The 23,347-nt window shown below is 51.2% G+C and overlaps 10 protein-coding genes across 10 annotated transcripts; 4 read left to right on the top strand and 6 right to left on the bottom strand.

Annotated features, from left to right (window-relative positions):
• Positions 1-776: 776 nt before the first annotated feature.
• Positions 777-2,809, top strand: J4E83_005693 (uncharacterized protein; the record flags this gene model as incomplete). The annotated part of the gene is made up of 4 exons (XM_049332610.1): positions 777-1,114; positions 1,167-1,364; positions 1,409-1,800; positions 1,854-2,809. The coding sequence occupies 4 exons, from the start codon at positions 777-779 to the stop codon at positions 2,807-2,809; spliced, it is 1,884 nt and encodes a 627-aa protein (XP_049188418.1).
• A 421-nt stretch (positions 2,810-3,230) lies between these two features.
• J4E83_005692 (uncharacterized protein) lies at positions 3,231-5,141 on the top strand (the record flags this gene model as incomplete). Its single annotated transcript, XM_049332609.1, has 2 exons — positions 3,231-3,453; positions 4,450-5,141. 2 exons carry the CDS (start codon positions 3,231-3,233, stop codon positions 5,139-5,141), a joined length of 915 nt encoding a protein of 304 aa, XP_049188417.1.
• Positions 5,142-7,109: 1,968 nt separating this feature from the next.
• On the bottom strand, positions 7,110-7,754 carry J4E83_005691 (uncharacterized protein; the record flags this gene model as incomplete). Its single annotated transcript, XM_049332608.1, has 2 exons — positions 7,110-7,492; positions 7,628-7,754. 2 exons carry the CDS (start codon positions 7,752-7,754, stop codon positions 7,110-7,112), a joined length of 510 nt encoding a protein of 169 aa, XP_049188416.1.
• Positions 7,755-8,540: 786 nt separating this feature from the next.
• J4E83_005690 (uncharacterized protein) lies at positions 8,541-9,437 on the bottom strand (the record flags this gene model as incomplete). The annotated part of the gene is made up of 1 exon (XM_049332607.1): positions 8,541-9,437. One exon carries the CDS (start codon positions 9,435-9,437, stop codon positions 8,541-8,543), a length of 897 nt encoding a protein of 298 aa, XP_049188415.1.
• Positions 9,438-9,899: 462 nt separating this feature from the next.
• J4E83_005689 (uncharacterized protein) lies at positions 9,900-10,415 on the bottom strand (the record flags this gene model as incomplete). Its single annotated transcript, XM_049332606.1, has 1 exon — positions 9,900-10,415. One exon carries the CDS (start codon positions 10,413-10,415, stop codon positions 9,900-9,902), a length of 516 nt encoding a protein of 171 aa, XP_049188414.1.
• Positions 10,416-11,674: 1,259 nt separating this feature from the next.
• J4E83_005688 (uncharacterized protein) lies at positions 11,675-12,623 on the bottom strand (the record flags this gene model as incomplete). The annotated part of the gene is made up of 3 exons (XM_049332605.1): positions 11,675-11,893; positions 11,950-12,161; positions 12,212-12,623. 3 exons carry the CDS (start codon positions 12,621-12,623, stop codon positions 11,675-11,677), a joined length of 843 nt encoding a protein of 280 aa, XP_049188413.1.
• A 362-nt stretch (positions 12,624-12,985) lies between these two features.
• Positions 12,986-13,740, top strand: ARL1 (Arf GTPase arl1; the record flags this gene model as incomplete). Its single annotated transcript, XM_049332604.1, has 4 exons — positions 12,986-13,060; positions 13,117-13,155; positions 13,251-13,334; positions 13,393-13,740. The coding sequence occupies 4 exons, from the start codon at positions 12,986-12,988 to the stop codon at positions 13,738-13,740; spliced, it is 546 nt and encodes a 181-aa protein (XP_049188412.1).
• Positions 13,741-13,968: 228 nt separating this feature from the next.
• Positions 13,969-16,066, bottom strand: J4E83_005686 (uncharacterized protein; the record flags this gene model as incomplete). The annotated part of the gene is made up of 2 exons (XM_049332603.1): positions 13,969-15,541; positions 15,699-16,066. The coding sequence occupies 2 exons, from the start codon at positions 16,064-16,066 to the stop codon at positions 13,969-13,971; spliced, it is 1,941 nt and encodes a 646-aa protein (XP_049188411.1).
• A 1,815-nt stretch (positions 16,067-17,881) lies between these two features.
• J4E83_005685 (uncharacterized protein) lies at positions 17,882-19,615 on the bottom strand (the record flags this gene model as incomplete). Its single annotated transcript, XM_049332602.1, has 3 exons — positions 17,882-18,826; positions 18,876-19,330; positions 19,384-19,615. 3 exons carry the CDS (start codon positions 19,613-19,615, stop codon positions 17,882-17,884), a joined length of 1,632 nt encoding a protein of 543 aa, XP_049188410.1.
• Positions 19,616-21,832: 2,217 nt separating this feature from the next.
• Positions 21,833-23,056, top strand: J4E83_005684 (uncharacterized protein; the record flags this gene model as incomplete). Its single annotated transcript, XM_049332601.1, has 3 exons — positions 21,833-21,962; positions 22,018-22,238; positions 22,304-23,056. 3 exons carry the CDS (start codon positions 21,833-21,835, stop codon positions 23,054-23,056), a joined length of 1,104 nt encoding a protein of 367 aa, XP_049188409.1.
• Between the last annotated feature and the right edge of the window lie 291 nt (positions 23,057-23,347).

The raw sequence follows: 23,347 nt of genomic DNA, 5'->3' as shown, positions 1-23,347 counted from the left end.
TTATCACAGGGGCAATCGTGCGCAAGAACTTTTGAAGCCTCCCACATTTCGACGCGCTCCTTCGTCTTCGCATCACGGCCAGCATGAGTTTCATCACACCATGAGTGCTGCATCAATTTCGAACATGCTGCCATCATTCCCGCTTCCATATCGACATCCATTTGCATCATGTGTCCCACAAGGCGATTCTGTACGCCCAGTGTGGGGAGACCCCGAAGTCAGCTTTCACGCGTTCAAAGGCTCTTATCGCAGGTTTAGTTCATTCTGATTCGCTTGTTACGACCAACAGGAAGACTCAGTATGCAGCCTCGCAGCCCTCAGCATCGACCGTTTACCATGATGTCGGAACCACTGTATGATTACGGACGCCACAAAAGCCTCACAACCTTCGCGATATGCGCGACGTATTGATCACACGAGATGCACAGCGAAACCAGACCGGGTAAAGCTACATGGCTGCATGCTGACTGTGCGCCCGATATGGCAATACGTCTGGGCCGGCCCGTATCGTATGGCCAAGACGAGAACTGGGCTGCATCGTATGAGGCAGTACGAGTCAAGAGACGGGGACGCAGTCTTTGCATCACCTCAAACCTCAGGCTACCACCAGCCTGGACATATGTGGGGCATTTCATGGGCATTAGAGAAGGGGGGTGTCGCCAGTGCTGTTACTAGAAGCTGGTATAAGGCGCTGGCATGATAGCCTCCAAGAGAGCAAGCTTCAACTCGAAGCTTTTGAACATCGTTAATTTCATTCCGTATTCGCGCTTTCCAAAATGGTCTTCGGGTCCTTGCTTCTTTCAAGCTTTCTTGCGGCGCAAGCTGCCTATGCGTACAACTTCCCATATGAGGGTATACAGCTGACGGATTCGGATGTGGGGACAAACCCTGACTTGGCTTTCGGTAAAGCAAACACGAGCAACATACCTTCTTGCAAGAGCTATCCAGGCTACGACGGCTGGCCATCATCGACGCAGTGGAGTGCCCTGAACATCAGTCTTGGAGGGACATTGCTTAAGGGCATTCCGCCCGCTGCTGCCTGCTATGAGGGCGAGTACAAGGATACCGCAAAGTGTTCAAACGTCAGGCGACGTCAAAGCGATGCTCTCTTCGCGTATGGACTTGGAAACCTTACCATCAGTCGAAAGCTAACTTATTCCATCTAGCAAGGAAGACCCACTGGTACCGTTTGGGCAGTGGACCTTACATAATCCATGCCCCGTACCTGCAGCTAGCGCCACGCCTCCGCTGTCTGGCTGCAAACTCGTCAGCTTCCCTGCATTTGTCGTCAATGCTACTACAGTCAAAGACGTGCAGCTCGCAGTCAACTTTGCCAGGAACAACAATATCCGGTTGACGATCAAGTACGTCCTCAGGAAAGATACCAGCCCCAAACTGAACTTTGTAGAAATACCGGCCATGACTTCCTCGGCCGAAACACCGGCGGTGGCGCACTTCAAGTCTGGGTGCATCGCATGAAAGCATTCGAGTACTTACCGACGTACGAGGTTGGTCAGTACAGTGGTCAAGCGGCCCGAGTTGGAGCAGCGCTAGAACAACATGAAGTCTACGACGCCATGAGTACATATGGCATAACGCTTCTAGCTCCAGGGTCTTCTACTGTTGGAGCGTATGGCGGTTATATGCAAGGTGGAGGATTCGCGTACATCACTTCAAAGTATGGCCTGATGGCAGACCAGGTACTTGCCTTAGAGCTTGTTACCGCGGACGGCAGATTTGTGCATGCAGATCCGATGGAGAACGCGGACCTATTCTTCGCTATTAGAGGTGGTGGACCCGGTAAGCTTCCACAGTACCATCGCAACTATCTTTGATACTGACTAATAGCAAAGGAAACTTCGGCATCGTTACATCTGCGATTGTAAAAGCGTATCCGCCCACGACGGTCGCACGAAGTGACTTCACATTCCAGACCGGCCCAGTGTCCGGTAACGACAAGACCACCGTTCGCGTATCTAATGAAACCTTCTGGAAAGGTATGAAGGTCTACTTCTCGCACAATCTACGCATCAATGACGCAAAAGGCATCATGTCAAACTACATTACCAAGGCCTCTGGTACCTTCACCCTATCAAATCAAATTACCAAGCCGGGAGTCACCGTCGAAGACATGAAAAAGCTCATGGCGCCGCTCATCAAAGATCTCAACGACGTTGGCATTTTACTAGTCAACCCCGAGCCAAAGTTCTGGAGCACATATGCAAAATTCGGTACCCTACCCGGCGGCCCAAGCGGTGGTATTAGTAACAGCCGTCTTGTGAGCCGGCTTGTTCCCCGATCCAACTTCGAAGACCCAACCTCCCAGACATTCAATACCACCATGGCAGCGATCCGCTCATTCGTGGAAGAAGGCGGCTACAGCTTCCACTCCGTCGACTACGCACCAACACTCGAAACAGCCGGCTATCCCGGCTCAGACTCTGCTGTCTCGCCGCACCTGCGCAACGCAGTCATGCACATGACCGGCTTCGATAGTCGGCAGTACGATGCTAGCCTCTCTGACGAGCTCTGGAAGTCATCGCATGCTCGCCTCAACTCCTACGTACAGAAGCTGAGAGATGCGACGCCGCTCAGCGGTGCTTATATGAACGAGGCGGATGTTGCGGAGCCGAACTTTCAGTATAGTATGTATGGTGATAACTACGATAGGCTGCTGAAGATCAAGAAGGAAAGAGATCCTTGGGGGTTGTTCTATGCGGTTACGGGTGTGGGTAGCGAGGATTGGTATGTCGAAGGGACAGGAGGGTTGCCTACTCAGCAGGGACGACTATGTAGGATTGATGCATAGGGTATTTCGGCTCAAGGGCTCGTCAGATGTTGTATTTCTCCCTTCTTTGTAGAATGTCTCTGACTCCTAATGTCGTCCGCCTGTTGGTGGCCGACGGTCAATCATGTACTTTCACTGGGGCTTGAGGGTGTTTAGCTTTACATCTGATCTCGAGAAATAGGTGTCATGTACATTTCGCTCGGCCGCGGACTCTACTTGCGCTAATTCTGAGTCAACTTCCGGTTAATGAAAGCAGTCTCACTGTACCTAGGTATACATCTGTTTGTCTTGTCAGCTGTCTTTCACTTTGCTGGCTCGTGCTCAGGCTTGGCGTTCATACAAACAATTGCGTCGCCCTTTCTGCACTATTTCTTCTGATAACCCAACCTCCGCGCTTTACCTATCGATCGCGTTCGATTATCAACAAGCTCAAACAATCGCCATGGACAACACATCCTTTCCTCCACTCGAACAGGGCCAGTCCGCCCGCGTCTTGGGCGTCGTGGAGATGCTCGAGAACATACTACTCAATCTCAGCTCCGCCGATACTCTAAAGAATGCACAAGGGGTCTCAAAGTTCTGGCGAGAGGTTGTTCAAGGATCAAATGCACTTAAGAAGAAGTGCTTCTTGATCGCCGACGAGATGAGCGAAGAGGAAACAGACCGTCGGTTGTTTCTGGGGGCGCATCTTCCAGACTTGAGTAACCCCCTACTTGCAAGATGGAGCCAGTTTGGAGACCTTGAGGAACTTTGTCAACTGACAAAGGTGACTCCGGGTACTCTTCGCGCACTATTCGCCGACGACCCGACAGCCAACAACCTCTTTCTTATCTCTTCTATATTTAATAGGCAGATTTAGTTATTATATATCTTGTATGTATTACAAGAGTTGTAAGTAGCTTATTATTAATAAGTTATTATAGTACTATAAAATAGAATAAGACTAGATTTTAAGATTTTTATATATATATAAGTTAAAGAAGAGTATAGAAGCTTTATCTTTATAACTCTACTTTCTCTCTTATACATAATATATAAAATAATAGTATACCTCTTACTTTTTTAGTCTTTTATTACTTTTATATAGAACTTAAATAATACTACTATTACTATTACTACTTTTATTTTCTCTAATATTATTACTATTACTTCTCTATATAGAAAATAAGCTCTTAAGTATTTAGTAATTTTATAAGCTCTCTAGTATCTTTTTTATATAAGTATATATACTAAAGAGTTACGTAGTTTAAGAATATATAGCTACTTCTTAGATACTTTATTAAGTAAGTAATACTACTATATTTTTTATAAGTTATGCTAATGTCTTAGGCTTTATACTAATAGCCTAAACCTTTATCTAAAATAAGTAAGTAATAGTATATAAGCTATTAACTTAGATAGAATACTTAGTATACTAGCCTACTTATAAAAAGTAGCTACTTATATATTAGGACTACTTTAGTAGTAACGTTAAACGCTAAAATAAAATAAATACTATACTTACTCTATATAACGTGTAGGTAAAGATGTAAAAGAATATATAGGCTTAAATAATAATACTAAAGAAGATATAGAATATTAGATAGATAATAAATAATAGAATATATAAATATTTATATTGTAGATAAAGCGTTTAGAGCGTGTGTAACGTGTATTAACAGCCGACGAACCAGATGCTATCCGCCGACTACAATACAAAGTGGGCATCCAGGACTATTTCGAGACGCTTAATGACGATAAAGAGATCATACCTCTGACGATCAACGTGGGCCGTCAGTGTCGCGGCTTTTGGCCTGATGATGAATACGACCCGCGAACCTGCGAGTCGCTGCTTGACATGTCACGGTTGAACCCGCTGCTTCGCCGATCGTGGACAGGGAAAGCGTCCGCTATCTTCACCGGCCACGAGAAACACATGATCTTCTTACTGGGCGACAACTTCAACGAGGGCTGCGAGTACTTCACATACATTCGGGAATTTCTGGAAACCTTCGCAAATGCCATGAGCACCGATGCGTCAAGACGGCCCTGGAGAACGGTTCAGATCAGTTCACCTGCCGTCACGAAACTTACCATCATGACCACTCTACCTGGGTGGTTCGGCGATGGAACTCACGATTATCTCGGTGATACTGGTATCACGATGCTTGACTTCGCGCACGTGTTCATCTGGACGATCCGGAAAGCTTTGGAAGCCTATTCACCGGCTGATCTGGAGTACTGGATGGGTCAAATGCGTTCGTTCAAGCGAGGTGGCAGGACATGGAGGAGCTACATGCGCTCATACAAGAAAGAGCGAGACCTCATCGAAAAGTTGATGGACCGAATTGACGACATGAAGGGTATATGGTAGTATCGCTGGAGATTATTGGTTCACTATAGTCACGACCTCTAGGTCTGAGAGACGTGTTGGTACATTGTCTGTAACATCTGTGCAACTTCTGATACGAATATGAACTCTCCTCTACAGAGTCAGGTGCCTCAAGCACTACTAAGTTTGAATAACTTATATTTCGCAACTCTTCCCCTAACCTATAACAGTGAAGATCGACCCATGTTTATGGCGCCTTGCCCGCATAATCAGATGTGATCCTGACTACGTTGACCAACCGTCGGATAACCGTTAGCTATAGCGTCCCAACTCCTTCAGGCTTCGGAAAAGCCTTGCAAAGTTTTTAGGCGCTCACGTAGAAGTAACCGACAGGGTCCAGTAGTCTCGTGAGCTCGTTAGCCGCCGCGAGATCTTGTTGGGGGACGTAGAGCGCGTTAGAACTCCCAGCGAATTCGAGCCGCTCGACGAAGTACCTGGCGAGAAGTATCAGAAGATCGTCAACCAGTACACCAGTAGCGCGACGGAAGCTTTTGAAGCGATGAACAAAGTGTACCCGGGTAGAGCGGTTTGAGATCTCCCAGTGCATGACCAAGCTGACGGTGGTGAAGGCGGGATTCGAGAGCGTAGATTTGATCCAACTAGCAGTAGGGCTTTTCTGTATCTGGAACAATATGTTCTCGATTGCTCGCGAGATTTTGGTAGAGGAGAGGCCCAATTTCGAAAGGGGTAAGGGGTCCTCCATGAAGACTATTGCATGGGAGCCAAAGCCAGTCCAAAAGAACCCATCCTTGATCCAAAGATTGTGGGCAATGAATGGGTGTATCACTGACGGACGGACTTGGGTTATAGGCGCTTCCCAGTCCCAACTTCGACTTCCGGGGTTTAACCTTGGGAGCCGATCTTTGCCTGATGGAATCAAAGCTCTGCTGACCGTAGCTTGATCTACGTAGTAGGAGTCCGCAGGAACAAAACATCTGATGTCTGCGAGATTCAGAAAAATAAAAGGTCGGTATTTGTATCCAGGGATAAGGACTCCTCCGCGCCCCTCATGAGATCCATACGCGGGAAAGATGTGGCTTAAGGGGTAGTAGAGCTTGCTATCGGCTTCATCTTCTTCGACTCGGTTGGCGTCAAGCAAGAAGATCTGTCTGAGAACGGACGATCTGTTGATGCAGTTATAGAAGGTACTGGACACCATCTGTTTGTTCGACAAAGCATCGGTCGGGCTGAGGTGTTGCAAAATATTCTCGAGAAGTTCCGCGATGCCCAGGGCTTGTTGAGTAGCGGTAAGCGTTGACGCCATCTTGACGGTGGTAATGTGTAGGTGATGAGCTACACTTTCGACTTCTGTGGATTTTCGGACGACGTGTCAAGAGCAGGTCGGCACAGGAGTGAGGAAATGGAGGCCAGGAAGGAAATTTCAGCACGTCGTGACTGTGTCATCAGCGTACGGTGCGGGTGGCTTCCTCTCGCTACCAGGGAATGTCAACAGGCCTTTCAAACCCGCACAGCTCGCAAAGACGAGCATGCCGCGCGAAACATCGGTAGCGCAGCAATTCGCCATGCGTTGAAAGCGGTACCGATATATTTCACATGGCGAGGCTGGGTAAGAACGCGCTGCGCGAACGCGTAACGGTTGTGATCATCGCTCAAATCGATGCAACATCGTACATGCGCATTGAATTCGCGATAAATACGAGGCGATAATGATGGTAATTATAGAGGAAGAGATGCGAAGGAGTAGTACGTTCGATCGAATTAAGGTGACGCGATGCACGCGTCTCAGGAATTAGCGCCGGAGTTTTGCCGCCTCCGAAGGAAGCCACCAGCTGCGTGCCATCCCCTCCCACCTTCAACCCCCAGCAGTGAGTCTACACCTGCTTCCGTCCCCGATAGTCAATACATGTATCATTCGGGCTAAGCAAATGGTCTCTCTGTTCTACCACCATCGATTACATCCATAATAGACCATCACGATGTACCGCAGTCTTACAACACCAGCATTATCGCCGTCATCACACCGGCCGCCCATCCCACCATCCTAGCACTGATATCAGCCCCAGCACTATCCCACGGCGTCTGTTCCTCTGGTACACGGCTTCCCTCCACTGTGTTGTTCGCATTCATACACACGAACTCGACGCTGGTCTGCACCAGATTCGAATCCGGGTCAACAAATCGTCCCAGTAGCACGACTGGAATCGTCTGGCGCGTTAAGAGATCATACGTCTCATTCGCAGCGGCATAGAAGTTATCGGACGGGCTGACGCCTGCGTTTGTCCCGAACGTGTTGTAATTGTCTGGAATTTGCACCTCCTCGGGTATGTTGTTGTAGGCGCACGTGCCGTTGGTCACGTCTTGACGGACCGTGTCTGTGCGACCTTGTCAGCTATATGTACAAAGGCTGCAGCTTCCGAGCCGCAAGTCAATCGTATCTGTTCTGTGCAGGGGAAGGAAAAACAAAGTGCATATAGAAGGTTTGTACAGGGGCAAGGGAAGGAACGTACTGTGTGAGCCGCCACTCAACATTGGGCACGCCTTCTTGAACTCATCTGATACGGACGAAGTATCTTTACTAGGACAGTAATTCGAGGTACCAGAGGTATCACTAAGTGCCTTGTTCAGGTGGTCCATGCAGTCGGAGCTGATCACACCGCTACAGCTATTCTCCCCTCCGGCTTCTAACGTCGCATTAATGTTGCTCCACTGATACTTGCAGAGCTCGGTATTGTTGGGCACGTTTCCAGGTACGGAGATGTAAACATGTCCTCTGAGATCGTCATAGCGAGATCCGACGAGGACAGAGACATACCACGGGTCATCGCCGGCGTAGGAGGAGTTCCAAGTAAATTCGTGCTGGCCGGTTGAGTTCACGGCCGTGAATTCGTCGAAAAAGCCTCGACAGGAGGAGTTTTGCGCATTGACGACCGCTGTGGTGAGGAGTCCTGATATCGTAAGGAGCAGCAACTTTGGATTGTCATATGTCCACATATTGACGTAGCATAAGGGTAAAGCCGTAGACGTTTGATCGTTTGGACTTGCGAGAATGCATCTATATATACGTGGCGCGGTTAGGCACCCTATGGGAATGACGCACTAGCCAAGAGTGTGGTTAATACGGACGCGATCGACAGAGCTCGGCATGCCTTACCCGCCTAAACGAACATTGTGTGGCAGTAAATCCATGTCGCAATGAAGTTAACAATTTGCAATCAATTGCGCTACGCTGGCGGAGAGCAGTGCCCGTAAGCGCTGGGGCCGACTCAATCCTGCGCTAACGGATACTCCGACGGCGCAATAGTACTACAACATGAAGGTTTCCCCGCAACAATGCTCTACATAAGGAACTACGATACATTGTAGTCTAATACTAGAAGGAGAACAACAACGAAAGCAAGAAAAATGAAGATATGCCATCCATCAAAACCCAGCGATCAACCTGCTCCTTGCCATGCCGCCTACATCGCTCTTGCGCTTCGGCTTCTGCGGCAGGTCGTCAACAATGAAGTCGTCAAGTCCATTCTCATCCTCGTCATCGTCGTGCGCATCCTTCATGTCGTTGGCAACACTCGTCTTGACAAACTTCCTATCGCCGGATGATGCCTTGTTGGCGCCAGTTTTCCTCGAGCGCGGCGGCAATGATGGCGCACCCTTGGACTTGGACTTCTTAGGGGCAGAAGAGCAACCAGAATCGATGTTGTCGCTTCTCTTTCGCTTCCGCTGCTCTTGCTCTTTGGCTTTAGCAGCCATGTTCTTAGCCTGCTTCTTCTCCCATACCAGCTTCTCGGCCTTGACGCGCGCATCTCGTTTCGCCTTCTTATGCATCTCACGGGTCGCTTTTTGCTGCTTCGCCTCCGCTTCAGCTCGCTTAAGCTTCAGTTCCTGGTTGTAGAGCTTCACTTCACCCTGTGCAAAGTCGGCGGCTCTGAAGCGGCAACCGAGTACCTCCATTATCTTGGCGTAGGCCTCGTCGTCGATGATCAAAATGTCTACGAGGTATGTCCTATCCCTGTTGTCGATCTCAAGCCCTCGAATCTGCGCTTCCTCGAGAAGCTCTTGTTGCTTCATTACCCCGTATGAGGGTTTTGCTAGGCGCTTTGGCTCTCTCCATGGATTGTGCGCAACAGCCATGTACCGATCGATGGCTTGACGCTGTTGCGGGTGACGAGAGACTGCGCGCTGTCGAAGTGATGGTGTCGAAGTTGATGTAGTCTCAGCGACGGTACGCTTTCGCGCAATCGCTGACTTGACCTGGTTTGTATTCTTCTTAACGGAGGGTTCCACGCCGTTGATCTCTGCGATGAGCGATGTAAACATCTTGGTAGTGTGAAAGGTTAGCTGAGATGGGGGAGTGTTTGTTGTTACGGCGACTTGATTGTTGAAAGTAATCCAAGAGGTTCAGAAGCGGTCAGTTGAAAAGGAGAGGCAAGTGGGCGGCGAAGAAGGAAGGGCCTGCATTCATTAGGGAGAGCTCTCACTCAGGTTAGTGGGTGCAGGTGATGTGAGACCAAGTCTCTGGAAGTGAAAGTGAATGTACCATGTTCGGAGAGTGCGGCAGAGCACGGGGAAGGGCAAGTGGGGAAATCATTTTCACAGCGTGGGCAAAACTGTAGTCATCAACGGCATTGTAAGAGGTCTGGTAGTAACATTGGTTGAGTGAAGACGACTTCGTTGGCGAAACTGTGGAACGACTACACCAACACCAATGAGCTTTCTGTGATGACCCCAACCAACTTCAAAACAAGCGGTTCACCTTCAAGCCCCTGACCTTTCACCATCTCAGCATACCACCTGACCTCCCTCCTGCGAAGCGGCGATGGAAATATCCATAACTTCGCCTTCATCCTCCTCCTCATACGCCCTACACTGGGCGATCCATGCCCTCTTGTCTTCCTCCTCCTCCACCCTCCTCTGCTCCTTCCCCTCCTTCCATGCCCTTCTCTCCTCGGTCATGAGACACACCAATCTGATTCTCAGTTTCCATTCACTCAAGCTCTTTTCCTCTCCCTCGTCGAGGTGTTCTCGTTTGAGGAGTTCATGCTGCATTTGCAGCACCGTCATTTCGTTCCAGCGCGACAGGCGCGACAGTGTGGCGCCTTGGTGGTAGTATAGTGTGTCTGCTAGATGGTGCAGACTCACGCCGCGGCGCCGTTGTTGCATCAAGATGCGATGTTGAGCGGGGTGAAGCGTCGCGAAGACGGCTTGGAGAGTGCGGTAGGGGAGGAACTTGAAAGCGAGTTTGATGAGCTTTTCGGGTGCCAGTCCGTGGACGGTTGATAGGCGTTGGCAAGACATGTTGTGGTTTTGGGTTGTGCTTGCTTGTATTGTGGATGTGGTTGCGTGTTGCAAGAAGAGTTTGGAATAGTATGTCTTTGGGCTTTGGGACATGTGTGGATGTAATTGAATGGAAGGATGGAGGAGGCAGGAGATGTGAGTTTATATACTATCTAAAGAACATTGTAGAAGAGAAATGGTATCGCGTGCGTCCCGTGTTTGCGCATCCAAAACATGAGCAGATAGACTCACCCTGACCATATGACCTTGTACCTCTACCAGTAGTAAGTATCCTTATTCCTCTTAGACAGCCAGTCGCAAGACCAAAGAATAATCCAACATATCCAAGTGGCACTTTAAGCGAGCAAAACGCATCAGTGCCAGACACGCAGTGACTCACAATGCGTAGCATTGAGTCAAGGTGAGGATCGTTATCTGGTTCAGGCTCCTGCTACCGGACAATGACTACAGTCTGGCAGTAGACTAGTCTATTCTGCCAAGGCCGACACACGGTTCACTATGCGAGACCATGGTTGCCAAAAAGATGTAGTCTTCGTGTATCGCACTGAGTCTTTCAGAAAGGTAGCCTATAGAACTGCTGCCAATATTGATGTTCAGCGCAAATGTGCTCTCGGTCATTACCTCCGTACGCGAACAGATGACGCGCTCGAGCTTAGCGAACTGAGATTGCGATCACGAGTCCTACCCTGCAGCCTGTTCTCTTGCTATTATTAATCCCCACAGTCTGGCAGGAGTGCGCTGATATCGGTGTTGACCAATTCTATTGCGAGGTTAAAGCAATGCAACGCTGGTTGGGTGCCGGCAATGGTTTTTGGGTTCCTCCCAACACAGTGTTTCTCTTTTGCCGCCAAACATTCATCTAGAGAATGCATCCAGAAATTCCAAAGTCCAAGTCTTTACTGACCTCCGTGTAGCAGTCTAATGCAGCGGAGGTGGGTGGCCGCATCGAATGCTGTCAGTCGTCGCTGAGCTACTGGAGATATTCTTTGACGTATCGTCTTTCCGACTATCGCCTTTTGACATCGGAAGCATTTCGTTTAGAATTTGATATATGGGTCGCATGCCGTCAAACGTGGTGTAAGTTCCGCGATGTCGGAAAGCTGCTGTCTGCCAACCGTGGTACGCCCGAGCGTCGGCAAATTTTGCTCTTCGTACACGAGGCTGTCTGTTCGTTTCGAACGTTCGGAAGCGGTGGTAATGCGTGTGACCGACCCAGATAAGAAGATAGGAGCAGTCGTAGTGATTCATCGTGAGACCTGTCACTTCTCTGTGCTGTCGGCGCTTCCACCCTTGGAACGCAAATCATACGTCTTGTCAACTGCTATAAAGCGCCTTTGTGCACGTTTCCTCACGGCTTCCTCTTTCCGTCCCGTTTCTTTCTGTTTAGCGTCGAGACGTTCTTGTTCGAGAGCTTTGAGATACTCTGCCTTCCTGAAAGCTGAGGGCCAGCCATACTCTTTCAGTAAGCGCTTGGGTAGCTGTTCATTCGCTTGATGAGTCTTTGGGTCACGTTTGCCGAGAAGATCGCACTCACCTGTGCATTGTTGTCTCGATGATCCACCATCTCGTTGTACCATGCATAGCTACCTCGCGTCAATGGTACAGGAACGGTGACCAAGGTTTCGATCTCGTTGTAGAGCTCATCGAAGTATTGCTGAATCTCTTGAGGCTTTGCGGCTCGCCGCCAAGGCTGGTCTTCTGGGGCACTACGGTCCACAATGTACGGTCCCATGGGCCAGATTATTCCTAGTGAAACCTGTCAATATCCGGTGATACACGTTGTATGCGGCTCATACCTTGGTCCGTATCTATCATCCACACTGTCGCTTCGTTGCCCTGGCTCAACGGTATCATACCAGCAGGTATTTCCTCTCCCTCCCCGCATGGCGACATGTACCTGATAGCGTCCTTTTTGTATGCATCTTCCAGCCAGCCATAATTGCGAAGGTAATTGCATGCTTCCGTTACGACGTAGACCTCATATTTATCGTCAAACATATTCTTACTCAGATAAGGCAAGTGACGCAAGAGATCAGTGACTCGGTCCGACCGTTTCCACTCTTGTAATGTGTCAACAGCGAGCTGCTCATCACTCCAACCTTCAGGCGGCGGGCGGAGGATCGTGTCCGGGTCGAGGTAGGCCATGCGCACGAGCAAATCATAGTGCCTCTTGATGCAACTGACGACTACATCGCGATCGTAAGGCATGGTGTGGATGATGGGGTTGTAGTGTAACGCTAGCCAACTGGAGCGTGGCTAGATCAATTCTACCCGTGGTCCGCCTGAACATCGGCAAAAGTTGCCGCCGACGACCTCGGTCTGTTTGTCCTGTTTGCACGCGACGGCCTAACTTTATGGCCAGACAGCAACACTGAAACACTCCAACTCATACGACAACATACGCCCAACTCTCTCCAAGCTAATCGCATAATAATCAAACCACTTTCACGAAACCGCCATATCGCCGATATCCTCGAAACCGTCCCTTTCGCCGAAACCACCAGACCAGCGGTCAACGCCGCATACAAACGGACCTCACGAGCGGGCGGACAAGACACAGGGAGAACAACATGGGCGGCTACTTATCGACGTTTACAAAGCTGATATGGGCAAAGAAGGAGATACGGATATTGATTCTGGGGCTGGTAGGAAAACCTCAGCATGGCCAGTATGGGAGGCATTTCGCTGATTACAAATGCAGGATAACGCTGGAAAGACGACGCTACTATACAGACTGAAGGTACGCGATATCCAAGGAGGAGAGAAAGGAGACATGGCGATATGGGCATCCTTGATGTGGATGGTGAGGAGTACGCAGGCTAACGACCACGACAGATTGGCGAGGTAGTCACAACGATACCAACAATAGGCTTCAACGTCGAATCCGTCACATACAAGAACCTCAATTTCAACGTCTGGGTAAGTTCGCCTCCCCTCCCAATCACCCATAGCCACCATCTAACACCCCACCCCCCAGGACCTCGGCGGCCAAACCTCCATCCGCCCCTACTGGCGCTGCTACTACGCCAACACGGCGGCCGTAATCTTCGTAATCGACAGCACAGACATCGAGCGCCTCACCACCGCATCGGAAGAACTCCGCGCCATGCTCAACGAAGAAGAGCTACGCGACGCCGCCCTCCTCGTCTTCGCAAACAAACAAGATCAACCGGGTGCAAAGGGCGCGGGCGAGATCAGCGAGGCGCTCAAGTTGGGGGAACTCAAAGACCGGAATTGGAGTATTGTGGCTTGTAGTGCCGTGGATGGGCGGGGTGTCCAGGAGGGTATGGATTGGCTGGTGGGGAATGTTGGGGAGCAGAGTTAGGAAGGGATGGAGGGGATATGAGGATAAACGTGCGATGGGGATGAGGATGAGACGGGAGCGGGGACATATGACGCGGCACATACGCGTCAGAACGGATTATTATACCAGCATAATGGCGTCTCGGCGCTAGGGTTGTGAATACGGGGTGGGGAGTCAACGTCAGTAATTGCATGCGCGTTCTTCATGTCGATGAAAATGGAGATGCCATTATATCGTGTGACGACGCGTCTAATAAACCTCCCACGTCAGATCTCTACCTGGTCTCAGCCGCCCCTCAGTCCAATCCTTGCCAAAGACGTACGCGCTGCTGATCTCTTCTTCGTCGATGCCCAAGTGATCTTCGCCGTCTCTGCCTTGGAACCAGCCCAACGCGTATGTCTTCCCACTCTTCTCGAGATGCTTCGTCATCTCCCTTGAGTTCAGCTTTTCCGTGTCGATAAAGCTGAAGAGCATCTTGGACTGGTGGATGAACGCGAGGACGGAGGCCATGGTGCCGATTTCTCTGGGCATGAACTTCTGACTGCGCTTCGCATAGGTAAGGAGAGCGATGCCGATAAGATAGATCAGGATGAACATGGTGAGAATGAAGCTCCACCAGAAGCTGCGAAACGTTTGGTCTGTGTTCCATCGATCAGATGGATCGCTATCCTTGCCGTCATGGTTACTGTCCTCATTCTCACCGCCGAAACCGGGTATGAATTTCTTACCGTCGACGCTGAGCGAACTTACGCAGACGGTTAGGATTTCGGCAAAGATGGATCCCCAGGCGACGAGCATGACAAGGTAATGCCCGTTGAGGAAAGCTTCGAATGGTAGCCAGAGAGGATTTGTACCAGCATAGTCGAGTGTGAGAGTCTTGGCTGGGGCATGTCGAAGAGAAAGAATGTAAAACGGTTGGAGCATGCGCACGTCGCTATTCATAGTGTTCCAGAGTATGCGTATGACAGTCGCTATCCCAGTCATCATCCATGGCAGCTTTTGTGTGATTATGCCCGTCTCCTCGACAAATGTGAAGAGTGGTACCGCAACGGTGAATAGGAAGAGAAAGCCAATGAAGAGTACACCCGCCCACATTCGAAGCATGAGCGGTCTAGGATCAGAGCCTTGTTTGTGGATCTTTTCCTTGCTCTTTATGTATTCTCCTTGCCAAAGTGAGCTTTTGTGCAAGATGTATCTTCTTTGGCGAAGCTGCTTGTGGATTTGTGGCAAGGAAGCCTGGTCGAGGCCCTTAAAGTCCGTAAGAATGTGGCTTTTCGTAGCCATGGCAGCGATACCCGCAATGCCCTTGGGATCTGACTGCAAGCCGCTTTTTCTTTGCATCGCGTACATCAGCGCCCCGCCACAAGCTGCGACAATCAGAAGGCACGCGGAAAGCGCTCTAGACCAGACTGGTTCGACTCTCACGGCTTTCCAGTCGCCGAGGTCACGGGCCTCCTCGTCTGGCCACATAGTCATAGAAGCACTCTGCAAGACAGGTACAAGACTACTAGCGACCAATGTGCCCAGTGAGCTGTAAATGACGGCGTATTGCCTGTGACGAAGTGCTCTCAGTGGGACCAAGAAACTCAAGAAGGTTAAGTAGTCCATGTTCAGCGATTCTCCCGCTGTTGCGCCTGTTTTCTTGGATAGCTGGTAGAATGGCTCCAGACGTTTCACCTCGAAATCCGACATTTGCCAGAGGACGCCATAGAAGACCGAGATCATGATGGGCGCGTATTGCCAGGCGAAATATTGCGCGACGGACAAGCTGTTAACCTTCTCGAACGACCACAAACCGCCTCTATCAGGATGCTTTTTGACACTGCGTAAGGAAATCTGGCAAACATATTCTTGTACACCAGCAAGTGCAATTGCAAGGATGATGAGCATAAGAATCCACCACGAGCTCATAGTAAGGGGTCGCCATGCAGGCATCTGGGGATCTGCATGCGTGTTAGATCCTATCTCTCGACACGTACATGTAGGGAAACTTGCCTTCAGGAAAGAAGTAGCTAGTCTGTGCACCGCTGGAAATGAGACCAGCCTCAGCCGTCAGAGTTCTCATAGAGTCGAAGTCGCGAGCAACTCCTGTGAACTCGCTGATATCGACTGGGATATCTGCTGCAACAGCAACGACCTTGCCAGTATTTTCAGCCTCGTCTTGCGCTTTTTTGGCCTGCTCATCTACTACATCCGCTCTTGTTAGAATTCGTCGGTGGCCTGGAAAGAAGCCTGGTACTGGTCCAGCTGGGGTGTGCTCAAACGGAACATGGAGCACAGACGTCATTCCAGCTCCGAGTTGCGCCTCGAGACGCTCAAATTCTGCGGCATGACTAGCTTCATCCATGTCTCTATCACGCTCTTGCCCTTCATGTATGTCCTGTGTCCGCGATTGCGCCTCGAATGTTTTCAGCGGCAGACCGCCTAGCGAGCTCAGATCGTATCCGACTGCCTCGTCCCCCTCATCGACTCCCACAAGCCGTCTTCTGCCGGGTTGTGATTCTTCATCATCCAGTCGGTTGTAACGTCCCCCATGAGAGGCTCCCCTGTGCAACGATGCGATTCGGTCGAGGACCCGTTTGGTCCTACTGTTGCTCTTGCCCAACGACGGTGATGCGCGATCTTGAGTAAACACGCTCGCGACAGGGTTGTATGACGTTTCTTGCGCAAACGAGGGCGGCGCTGGAGCGCGGGGTATGCGATACGAGGGTTCTGCGGCCGGTAGCAGAGGCGAAGGAAACGACTGACGTCTTGATGCAGGGGTGCTGCTAGGAGATGCGATTGAGGCGACTGAGGACGGTCGGGACGGAAAGAGTTGCGAGAGCCTGTCGGAAGCGCCAGACGTGTTCTTGCGACGCAGTGGTGGCCGAGCGTGGATGGGCGGGGTATCGTCAGTTGTTGGAGAGCCAACGCGCAAAGCAGAAGGAACTGTGATATCGGAGATTCTCCTACTGCTCGGGGAGCCAACCTTGAGGGGTGATGGTACTCCTTCGACGGATGGTGACCGCATTTCGTTTCGTGTATGCGCGGCGTGCGCTCACGTTCTTGTACTGTACAATGATGTTTGCAATGTGTAGCGACCGTAGGACGAAAGCGAGCGAGGTTAAAGGAAAGAGAGAAGCCACGAAAAAAGGCGGGAAATCACCAAATCGCACAAGATGTTGCACGAGGCTGACGGTACCTTGCAGCCTATGCGTTGCACCGGTCAGCCTGGTTCCATCACACCAATATGCGCCCACGGATGCTTTCGCCCTACTCAGGCAGGAAAGGCTGCTCTAGTGCGGCACACCATGTGCAGTCCAGGCGAAGCGAACAGCTGTCGTGGAATCAAGCTCGCCGTGCCTTTGATTTGCGCTGGCGTCGCGGGGCTTGACGAGCCGCTCAGCCCTGTGCTGATCAACCCGCGTAACTCCAGACTGAAGGCTGATAGCCTGATGTTCGATGCCAGAAAGACGGCGTTGCGCAAAGGCGTCAGTAACGACGAAGGAGCTCAGAATGTTGAGCGTAACGATAGAGAATGCATCGCTTTACAAGCTGCAGCAATGCCATCACAACAATCGACCGGTCAGGATTTGGGGGCCAGCTGAGCTAAAAATACGGCGCTGTGCCGCTGCGGTCGAATGGCGTTCGAGTCTCGCCTGGCATTGCCGTCTGAGGCATGCCGGTGGCTTGCGATGGGGGCCAAAAACATCGTCATATCGTGTTGGGCACAACGACGGTCGCACGACGAATTACAGATTCGACGATGTTGGTGTTGAGCAGTTGGAGAAAGAAGGACCGGACTCGGAGCTTGAGGAAGCTCCTCTGATCGGCCCCGCTAGAGACGTCACGTGGACGTCCTTCTGGGCATGCGCTGACGGTAACAGCAAGCCCTCTGAGGCGACAACAACACCAGATCACCTGGCGAGGCTGCGCGACGACACTCCCGACTGTGCGCAATACATGTACAACGGCTGTTAGTTATTTGAGGATCGTCAGGGACTGAATGGTCGCACCACCGTTTGCACCACAGACACGCGCACGCATCTGGCGACACGTGGTGTTGTACACGGACAACGTTCTCAAAGGGATCAGAATATGCTCAATTGGCTAGCCAAGATGACTATCGTACGTTGCAGGCTTTACTTCGGTCGTCTGCACAAATGGCTCATCTTACTCAACATTACCTCTTGCGCATCTGCAGCATCGGTCCCTTCCTGCCGGCCACGAAGATGTCGTAAATCTGGTATTGATCCTCCGTCTGTCGCCCAGGCTTCCCATTTCGATTGCCTCCACCAAGTTTGTTCTCTGGATCAGGCCGAACCTCGTACATCCAGAGTGTCTTGGCAATGACAAGTCGCATCTCCAGCCAGGCAAGGTTCTTTCCAACGCAGCCCCTCGTTCCATATGAGAAGGCACAGAAACCGTTCTCCGCCAATGCCACACTCTCAGCCGAGGATCCTTCCTTTCCAGTCTCGTCTACGATCCAGCGCTCAGGGCGGAACTTGAAGGGCTCCGGGTAGACATTCTCGTTGTAGCTCAGACAGTAAAGACCGGTGCTGACGTGGAGGCCAGCGGGGAAGTAGTGATCGCCAACAGTCGTTCCGCCAGGAAGTACCTCACGGCTGGGCTCTGCTGCGACTGGTGGTGTCATGCGCATAGCTTCTTGAAGAAACGCGGTGAGGTATTTGCAGGACATGATCTTGGTACCAGACTTGATCTCGTCATAGCTTGAGAAGACCGACTTGACCTCTTCAGCAATCTTAGCCTGGACCTCCGGTCGACGAGCCAAGTAGAAGAAGGCGGCAGACATTACGACAGATGTTGTATCGGAACCAGCAATAGTCAGCAACTCGCACTCAGCGAAGAGTTCGTGCTCGCTGTAGCCACGCTTGCCAGTTTCGGGGTCGACAGCCTTGAAGAGCCAGTGAAAGAAGTCCTTCCGGACCTCACCCTCAGGCTTGGGATTGTTCTCCAATTCGTGTTCGACCGCGGACCGTTTCTCAAGGCATCCTTCAACGAAGTCCTGCCACTTCTTGACTACCGGCGGTGAGGCGACCTCCAGAAGCTTGTCGAGCCCACGAGGCTTCATCCATACCCAAGCGTTGGCTAACGGGCCGAAAGCAATCTTTGGAATGTCAGCATGGTCGATCGATGATCTGATGCAGGGGACTAACTGGATGGAGAATTTCCATGAATTGAACCATAACTTCGGGGATGTGGCGGAGATCGCTTCCAGGCTCCTTCATGTCGAAGTTCTTACCGAAGCACAAGTCACCAAGGATATCGAAAACAAGCCAGTTCATCCAGTCACACATGTTGATAGAGGTCGTCCACTCGCCAGCTTTTGGCGCTTGTTGACCAATCAGCTCCAACCAACGATCGATGTTCGCGTGAAGGAAGACCTCAGCATCTCGCAGCGCCGCTTCTGAGAAAGCGTAGTTCAACACACGACGCTTACGCGAGTGCACCTCAACACTGGTGGTGCTCCATGTGTTGATAGTGTGGACATTGCGTGGCCACACTTCGTAGTAAAGGCCTTTCTTAACATTTCCCTTTGGTCCAAAGATCTTCTTGAAAGCAGCAGGCGTGTTGAGCACGACACTGTCTGGACGATACCGGAACTCGGGTCCTACCAATCGTTAACAACTCACTGACTCTGGGGATGAAATCAGGCCACCATACCATACTTCTCCTGCAGACTATACAGCCAAACGTGTCGGTCGCCAGTACGAGTGTGCCACCATGACGGGAACACAGTCAAGCGGGCCCAGAACGGCCCCGGGAACGCCGCGAGTGGATGGAAGTAGAGGCGATAGATTCCAGTAACGATTACGTAGGTCGATACTAACAGAGCTGACAACACGAGAAGCCCTGGGTATGACCCATTGCCTTGGATATCTGTAATTGCCATCATGCACCTGGCTTATTCAGAGAAGAAGGAAAGTTTGACAGGAATCCGAAAGCGAAATGCAGAGCGTGGGGCCTCTTTTACGCCTTTCCATATGCTCGCCGACTTTGCAAATCGCACATGGTTGAACCTGTCGTGCTCCGCGGCATCTGAACCCTCACGGCTCCCAAATTAGTGCCCGTTGATTGGTCTCCTAAAACCTTAGGTCGCTAACTAGCAGCCGGGGCACCTGTCAGAAACGACTCTGAAATGTGGAGTTTTGCTTCTCGGCTGGGCTAAGAAAGGACCGATGGCGAGCCGCACCTCCCGCACCAGCTATCCATAACACATAGTTTGACTATCAAACAGTTACTGATGCTTACTGAGCGACGCCACTATCACGATGCATCACTAACTTTTTGTTTTGCTGGTTGTAATAAGCCCGCATATCGCGTTCCTCGCATCCACGTGGAAGATGGCGCATGTGCCGGACGCCCTCGAATAGGTGGGTCTCTCGCTAAGCCCCATGGGACTTTCACTGCATTTACCCTGGTCGGGTTTGAGACAATAACTTGATGGGCCTCGACAGGGTCTATACGGCGTCTCGACTCGTTGTTGCACTACTAAAACTACCAAGACGACGGCGTGAGTCCCTCTCGCTCCCACGGCACAGCATAGCGTGTGAGGGTCCTTCCGCTTCCGCGACCCATGCCGTTGTATGCAAGGCGTATGATTGGCAAACGGTGATTGCCCTCCAACGAGAGCTTAGCACGTTTTGGTTCCTACGCCGCCACAAAGCTTGCACACACGTTTGCGGCTTGCGCCCCTACCAAATGCCCTGCAATTCGTCATAGTAGGATTCCGGCAATGCACGACATCCACAGGAACGAACGCCACAAAGCAGACGCAGTGCGTGTTCATCCGAGGAGCTGCAAGGCGTCTGATATCTTCATCGCTTATGTCCGCCATCGATTGGTTCGTAATCCATTGCCGAAGCCTCATTTCTGACTCGCAACGGACGGCCAAGCTAAACCGTTTACGGCCAAAACGACGGCCAGGCACATGCGCTCAACACCAGGAAGTGGGATGATCTGCTCGAGTCGGCCATTTAGAATAACGCACAGCTCGGAGTTTATCCTGCCACGGCTACCCCGGAGGATTTTGATCGACGAGCGCAGTGATTGTCGGTTTGGGTACACACGCAGACGGCAGACTCGACCCCGCGGCGACAGATAAACAAATACGTTCTTATTTCTTTTTTCGCAAGATGCAAAAATCTACCCCTCTCATACTGATCATTCGTCTCAAGCCGCGACGCGCTTGCTGAACGAGAGGGCGTGCGATGCAGGCGTAGATTGAAGTCTTGCATAATTGAAGTGGAGTGACTTCCCATTTCGTTCCCGCGTAGCACGACGCCGTCTCCGTTGGGAGCGAGTGCCGGATCATCCCCCACCCACTCACATGTGAAGACGAGGGACCCTTCAGGCCGACCAGGACCCCCTAACCTGTAACTGACGATCCACTTCCCAGATGCTCCCCGTGTGTCAGTGCCTCGCTTCTTGACTTTATGCTTTGCCCAACAGCTCCAGCATGTCGGATTATTACTTCTCTCTGCCGGATGCTGCGATGGCCATTGGCTGATGCACAGCTAAACAAGCAAGTAAACCGTCATGGGTTTGAAGGGTTGTGATTTACAGACCTAAAGGGGGTCTCCCGCGACCGGGAGCGGCGGTAGCGGTAGGTGGATTGGGAACATCTGGGGAGTTCTGGTCAGGGCGTCTGCATGGGAGGTGAGGAAAGGTTTTTCTTTCCTTCTGGGCATCGCGTGTCTTGTGCCGTGTTCTTCTTTCTGATATATCATGGGTGCGTGTCTCGCGTTTTCCATGTGAGAGTTTCGTGCATCACCGTCAACGCCACTGCGACGTCTTGTTTCTCGCTGTTTGTGATATACCTGGTGTATACGCTGTCGAGGATAGGAAAGAGAGTGTGTACATGAATTGTGCATCATGGCGCCTATCATCGATCCACAGGAGAGCGTGTAAGTTGCTCGGGAGTGTCTACTCGCCATCTCTTTGCTCTCTACCCTTTCCATACCCAGTCTCCGTGGTCCTCCGCGGTTCACCCAACCCATGTCTTATCACGACCAGAAAACAGTGTCTTGGGTAGCATGCATCTGACATTCTCTCCAGCCAATCTTACCGCCGTCGTCTAGATGGAGTGGCGATATCGACTTATATCTTGATCATGCTACTTGTCCCCCTCAAGGTCTACTGTCGGAAACGGCACGGGGGATGGCGCAATGTTCAGATGGACGACTACATGTCCATGGTGGCACTGGCTGTGGCCAACGGCTTCTTCTACGTGTGCATAATAGGTACGTATCTTTCGTCATTGGACACGAATCGTAGGCTAACGCTCAGTGCTTGCAGGCATGCGAGAGTCACTGGGACTACACATCAATGAAATCACGAACCCGCTACAAATCATTGCTTTCCTACGGAATATCTACATCGGCCAGATTCTGTATACGCTCAGCATCACGAGTATCAAACTATCAGTCTTGGCTTTCTACTGGCGGCTCTTCGAGATCAAGTCCCGCATTACCATCTATGTGGTCACCGCCGCCTCCATCGCATGGTGTATCGCTATTGTAAGCCACTCATTCCACGAACACTGTCACCATCAGCGCAATAGGCTAACAGCATCGCCTCACAGATGCTCTGCGTAATCTTCAACTGCCTGCCTGTACGCGCTGCCTGGGACATAACCATCACGCAAAAGACCTGCATCGAAACGCGCGACATCTACCTCGGCGGCTCCGTCCCCAACGTAATCCTCGACTTCTTCATCGTCATCATGCCCATTCCGCACGTCTGGCGGCTGCACGCCCCCCTCGCCCAACGCATCGTTCTAGCCGGCATGTTCGCGCTCGGCACCTTCATCGCCGTCGTCTCGCTCGTGCGCCTCATCATCTTCCTGCAAATCCCCATCTCAGCCCAGGGCGACGTGACCTACAACTTCCGCGAGATCATCGTGTGGTCGATTGTTGAGATCAACATCGGTCTCACGTGTGCTTGTTTGCCTAGCTTGAAACCGGCTTTCCGTTGGATCGGCCTCGATAAATTGTTCTCTTTTGCTTCTTCGCGGCCGAGCGATATGAAGAGTCCTGGTCCGAGCTCCAATGGCGGACTGGATGGGTATATGCATGACTCGAAGAACTCCGGAGGGAGGCACAGGAAGAAGGGTGCTACGGGCGGGTTGTTTTCGACACTCGCGGGTATGAGTCGGTTGGAGGATGAGGAGGAGTTCAAGTTCGTTGGGGAGGATACACAGGGGAAGCATAATGTGGAGATTGAGATGGGAAGGGTCAGCGATGATAGTGCGCAGAGGACTGCGACGGGAGGGATTAGTGTGCAGAAGAATTGGAGTGTGCTGGTTGATGAGAGGAGAGTGGGTCAGCACCGGTAGTCACAGGTGGAATACACAAGGAGGTGTTTTGTACAAAAAGAAAAGGTTGGGTATATGGGTACACTAATTACACGACGAATAACGAGGTCATGTTATATACATCTTGTCATGTCAACAAGCTACATCGATACACTCGTGTGTTGGGGGTTCCAAGCTTAAGCGTTTGACATCTTGCCGTCGCCTGCGCCGGTGTTGAAGAAGAAAGAGATACAGCGAAGGATATGCACGAACGCAGTTCACACAGAAGAACTGGTAGTCGCAGGCGCGAAGTACGGGGTATCTCAAAACACT

Source organism: Alternaria metachromatica, assembly GCF_023757995.1.
Source record: "Alternaria metachromatica strain BMP 0045 chromosome Unknown scaffold_11, whole genome shotgun sequence".
Taxonomy (NCBI): domain Eukaryota; kingdom Fungi; phylum Ascomycota; class Dothideomycetes; order Pleosporales; family Pleosporaceae; genus Alternaria; species Alternaria metachromatica.
The sequence above is the reverse complement of the archived record's forward strand: the minus strand, read 5'-3'. Positions and strand labels throughout refer to the sequence as shown.